Source organism: Salvia hispanica, chromosome 1 (genome assembly GCF_029641045.1).
Source record: "Salvia hispanica isolate PSC_SH4W2 chromosome 1, Shi_PSC_v1, whole genome shotgun sequence".
Lineage (NCBI taxonomy): Eukaryota > Viridiplantae > Streptophyta > Magnoliopsida > Lamiales > Lamiaceae > Salvia > Salvia hispanica.
Genome location: NC_142692.1, coordinates 19,341,682 through 19,347,681, shown reverse-complemented (window position 1 = coordinate 19,347,681; position 6,000 = coordinate 19,341,682). Strand labels below are relative to the sequence as shown.

At 35.1% G+C, this 6,000-nt stretch overlaps 1 protein-coding gene across 1 annotated transcript; it reads right to left on the bottom strand.

Moving 5' to 3' along the window:
- Positions 1–2,772: 2,772 nt before the first annotated feature.
- On the bottom strand, positions 2,773–4,395 carry LOC125185105 (basic leucine zipper 23). The gene is made up of 2 exons (XM_048081582.2): positions 4,131–4,395; positions 2,773–3,637 (listed from the first exon to the last, which is right to left on the bottom strand). Exon 2 carries the CDS (start codon positions 3,621–3,623, stop codon positions 3,033–3,035), a length of 591 nt encoding a protein of 196 aa, XP_047937539.2. The 5' UTR covers positions 3,624–3,637; positions 4,131–4,395; the 3' UTR covers positions 2,773–3,032.
- Between the last annotated feature and the right edge of the window lie 1,605 nt (positions 4,396–6,000).

Sequence of the window (6,000 nt, the reverse complement as noted above, 5' to 3'; positions counted from 1 at the left end):
TAATTGAGTTTTTATATGGTGGCCTTTTGTATACGGGTTGGAGAAAATCAGAAGTCTTCTTTGAGCTGATTGAGAGACGCTGCTGGTCCTGGAGAAGAAAATACGCCACTCTTTGTGAAGGAAGAAATATTTTGGGCTCAACAAATATAATTGACGTATTGGGCTCAATATGATGATTGTAAGCTAAATCAATTAAATGGCCCAACTTTTGTAGTTAAATTGGACATTGGACTTTAAGCTCTTCACTTGAGTAGGCCCATGTTAGTATTTCACTTCAAGTGACGAAACATATTCTCTCGTAATAACTTGATGTTGTTCCAAGTGAGTCCCACGGTTCAAAAACCGCCGGTTCCGGTTCGGCGATTGGTGGAACTGTAACCGGCCCGGATACCGGTTATCCGGTTCCGGTTTAACCGCCGATTACCGCCGGTTCCGATTCCGGTTTATAACCGCCAGTTTTTCAGCGGTTCCAGTTCAATTTTTTTTTTTTTTTTTAAATTTTATAGTTATAACTTTTAAATTCTATAGTAAAATCCAAAGATAATTGATAACGATAAATGATAACGATAAAGAATTGCAATTTTATTGATTTGAAACTTTGAATGTAAATTTCTACAATACAATTACAAGTTACAACTTACAACTTACAAGTTACAAAATACAACAATACAACTATACACTTGAATTTAAAATTTAAATACAAAATTACAATTTACAAAAAACATATTAAAAGTAAAGTTGAAACAATTAGGAAAAAAAAAGAAATAAAAGGAAAAGGACTTGAGCTCAACTTAAATTTAAAATTTAAGTTGAGGTGCCTACGTATCCTTAATGCTCAATTGCATTGTGGAATCAAAGTCCACGTAGTTCTCTTACCTTGCTTACCTTGTTGGTTGGCGGTTGACGGCGGTTGGCCTTGATTCTTCACCTTCATCCTCGGTGTCGGTGAAGGTTTCCTCACTCTCTTCACGAGCATCCCAATCTGGTTCTTGCGCTCTGTTTGCAGCTTTTCCCCAATCATCAAGTAACATCACAACTTCCATATTTCTCGCGGAGAGTTTGCTTCTTCTCACGTCCAAGACACATGCTCCAACACTGAAAGCGGACTCGACGGCAACGGTGGAAGCCGGGACTGCAAAGATCTCCTTAGCCATTAACGCAAGTATGGGATAATCTTTCTCGTGTGTTCCCCACCACTCTAGGACATCGATTTGGGCGGGTGTAGGACCTGCATCACTTAAAGTATGGTGGCGTGCTTCCAAATAAAAATCTAACTCGCTTACCGATCCCATTGAGGTGTGCCTTGAGCTTGAGCCTATGCCGTAGCCGTATAAGTCGGCTAATTGTGATAGAGCATCGGGGTCATCATAAGCAAAACCAAAACCGGTTTTCTGACACGAACCGGCGATTAACCGTCCTTTTTCAGACCTACGCCTGCAACCCTACGAACCTACCGGCGAACGGCTACATATTCCCGGTTAACCGGCGGTTCCGAATCGGCGGTTAACCGCCGGTTCCGGTTGCTTATTTTTTGAACCGTAACCGGCCCGTAACCGTAACCGTAACCGGATTTCAAACCGGAACCGTCGTCCGGTTCTGGTTCCGGTTCCGTACCGCCGGTTGGAAACCGGCGGTCCGGTTTGGTTTGGCCACCTCTACAAGTGACAAAACACATTCTCTCTTTGCTCAATCGATCAACAACGCAACACATCATCTCCATCCAATAAGCCACCCAATGAAACATGTTTCTTCAAACAAAAGACAACAGATAACATTGTACTCGATCATTCCCACAAAACGAATTTCTCTTGCTCATCCATAAAAGTAAAATTTTTCTTTTATTCGACAAAAGAAAACAAACGCTAAAGTCGTCTTTAACAAATGATGTCCTTTCTAGTGCAATTAAAAAGTCGGGGTGTTACCATAGATGCTAGTTTTATGTAATCTAGTATACCTAATATATTGGAAGATGTAATTAATATCTAGAGGTGCTAGCATTGTTATTGCACTAAATTGTGTGGTAGGGTCCCGATTTGATAATATCCGGATAAGGAGTTCAAGAAAAGATTTTATTATTCAGAAACCCGACCAATTGGAATTTATTACATGAGAAATAAAATTTAATTTTGAACTAGACCACTCTTGGATATATATTAATTAAATAAAGTCCGTCGCAGACATAAATTAATTCATGCATATATTTTAGAACACGAGAAATTTATTAAGTAAAGTGGAAATCCGGATTACAATATATAATTGGGCGGACAATAAAAATTATTTTTTATGATGTTACAAAATAATGGACTTCATTTAATTGGTGAAAGTCAAACAATTTTAATCCATCCAACCTTCGTATATCCCTAACCTAACACATTATTATAACTATATAAATATTAGACTAGATCAACGACAAAAAGAGAATCAGATTTCAGAAACCTTAGCTTAGTTTGGAACTTAGATTTCTTTTCCCTTTTAGATTAGTTCCGATATTTTTTTATACGTTTCATCCACATGAAAATCAGAATTTGAGTTTGGGATTAGGTTAGAAGATTTGTGGTAGAGTACAGAACCATGGAGAGACGTAGCGAGCCAACTGTAAGATCTGGATATGTAAATACATGTCATATAATTTAAATTTCTTTAATTACTAATTGTGCATTAAAACCCGTTCTCTACCAAAAATGCATACTCATACTCATGTGTGACGGAAGAGGTATAAGGATCACAATGCAAATGCAGGGTCATGTTAATAGAAGCCAACTAAAAGAAGCAAACCAGAACGCCAACCTCAATAATGGACGTCTATATACATCTACAACATTTTTTAAAAAGTTAACACTTGGAACAAAAGTTTGTTGTACATAATTTCCTCAGCAATACAAGGGTTGTATCAAAAGTTCAAACTAACGTTTATAAGCAATCTGTTTACTCAAAACCAAAAACAACTCTGCACACTCTAGTCTCTACCTATAAGCTCTTAAGCATGACCACATTGTAATGTACCTTTACTCACCCACTTGAAGTGACCATTATCAAGATAGCTCAATGTTAGCCTCACACTGAATCATGGCACCAGCCAAGCTGCAACCTAAGTTATTCACACATTCTGTCCCCGCGGAACTATTCATTGAGTTGCACTGATCCGGAAAGGGGAACTTGCTCAACTCGTCGTCTACTTTCCCTTGTATGCCAAGCAAAAGAGTTCTAAGGCTCAAGATTTCCGCCTCAAGAAAGGCTCGCTTCTCCAACTTCTCCATCAAAACCTGGTTCATGAGCCTCAACTTCTTTGCTTCTTCCTCCAAATGAGCGGCTTGTGCCTTCTTCTTCTCCCTATACTTCCTCACAGCCTCTCGATTCCCCAAATGCCTCCTTTGCCGAGAAATTGGGATCTTCTCATCCTCCTCGGAGGGGATGACACGAGTGTGTGTGTGGTAACATGTGTGAGTATGTTTAGCATCCGGGCCGGGAGGATTGCAAGTGTGAGTGTGGTTGCAGGTTTCGTAATTTCTCAACAAATCATCAAGAAACGGATCGGATGAGAGCGATGCTTGGAAACTACTAGAAGAATCTGAATTTGGGCCTAGTACATGCTCCGAAACCTCGATCTCTCCATCACCATCCATTATTTCTTCAATCCCTAATCGAAGACTTCTTAACCAACTTTAAGATTTTAGAAATTCAAATCTAAATTTTACAAAGCTTCATCAAGCAAGTAATCATCCATATGACCAGTATTTTCACTAATATAAGAAAACCAAAAGATAAGTAAAATTAACAATGAATCATAATTTTATCAGCAACAAAGGCAAATCAATCCAAAATTTGCTAATATCAATTATACATAATGCAGAATAAATAATAAATTTTTAAAAATCTTTGCTTTCCTAGATAAAGAATCGAAATTGAAGTTAAAATTTTTCCAAATCTTTACCGATCAACAAGTTTTAACCATTGTTTCATGAACTTTTGTCATTCATCACAAGGAACCAAAAAAAAAAAAAAAATAGAATCAAGAACTAACTAAAATATCAGTACCAGAATTTGGTTAGCTACGTAGAGTAGAAACCAAAATATATCAATCAAAAAGTTTACTAATATTATTCATTTAGAATGAAATTTTTTTGTTTTACCATATACAGAGAAGCCCGCACAAGAACTGAGCAGCTGAAGACAAAATTCGAGCTTAAACGCAAAGACTATACAACTTTTATTGATCTCATCAAAGTGGTAAAGAGAATCAGAATTCTTGTAGCCTGTGGGACAAGAGAATACCACAAGGATGCCATCTTCCACTAAACAAAAAAACTACAAATAAATTATCAATTGATTTGCTTTTGTCTGTGTCTTGCGCACATCGACACTGAAATCTGTCTTCATTTCTTGATTTGCGGAAGCATCAAGATCACAAGAAAAAGAAAAATAAAAGCCTATTTCATGCCTTCTGCATCATTTTATAAAAATGTTAAAGTCAACTTATACTACTCCCTTCTTCCCATAATAAGAGTCACTTTTTGTCACTTTGATATGACCTATAATAAGAGTCAACTTTTATACAAGTAGTCTCACATCTCAATAACTCACTTCATTCACATTCTATTATAAAATCAATTAAAAAAATGGACTCATATTCCACTAACTTTTATAATCCACTATTCTTTAAATTTCTAAAAACTTGTATCCACACTAAATGTGACTTCTATTGTGGAACATATGGAGTACTATTTTATACTCTAAGGTGGTGTTCAGTTTTATCTAGTACCAAGATATAATATAGGATTGAGTTGTGAGATTATTTTAGTCACAAGGGGTTAGCTATGACTAATTATCTCATGATTGTCATCTATAATTAAATTGTGAGATTGAATCTCATGAACCAAATGTACTACATATTTATTCCGATATACAATCTTACAAATCGAACACCCCTAATACTTCGAATGTGCCTACACTTATTAATCACCATAAAACATTTATTATACATGTAGCGGTTATTTGTTAGATCTAAGTCGATCTTAGCTTATCTTCTCATACTTTATTTGATTAGTTCTGGCTGGATAAAAAAAACTAAATATTGAACACGATTTGATTCCGTCCTTCCGCAGCAGTTTTCGTCTTTCGATTTGGGTTTCCCCAAATCACACTATTAAAATTAGTACCACTCCCTCAGTCAACTTATATTACACACTTTCCTTTTTAATTTATCTCAATAAGGATAACACATTTTTATTTTTGATAAATTTTTCTCTTCAACTAACAAATTCAACCACTTTTTCTCTTTTCCAGTAAATATTCAACTTTCTTTCTCTTCATTTAATACTTACATCTACTCTTTCTCTCTCCAAATAACTATATTAACCAATAATTTTAAAAATCTCGTGCCGACTAAGAAATGTATCATCCTAACTGAGACGGAGCCAGTAATATTTTTTATAATGGTCCCTAGAAAAGATTTGTTTTAGCTTTTAAGTTTTTTAACTCAAAACACCATTTTAATTATCTATAGTACTATATTGCTTTTTAGGGACCTTTCAAAAATGCTGTTGCATACCTATACATATATTTACAAATATTTTATTCATACCATGTTATCTTTGATTGATACTCTCTTATCCTCACTAAATATTCTATATTAATGAGAGTCTTCAAAATTGCCCAGTACTTATTCTTATAGAAATATAATAAAAATTCTAATTAAAATTACAATCTAAAAACATTATAATAAACACTACAATAACAACGTAAAACACATTACATAAAAACACAAAAAGATACAATAAAATAGAATTGATGGGATTGAAATGGAAGAAATTGAGAAGTGAACAAAAGACCTAGACTACTTTCAACAATTTATATTGACTATCTTGCTAGCTACATGAGGTTAGAAATTTGGGTTTCCACATGACTAATTTAATGTGTATGGCTATCTTTCAATTGTTCAATTAAAGTGATCTATTAAAGATTAAAGTTTCAGCTAAAAGTGTATTTATTTGTTATGGAAAT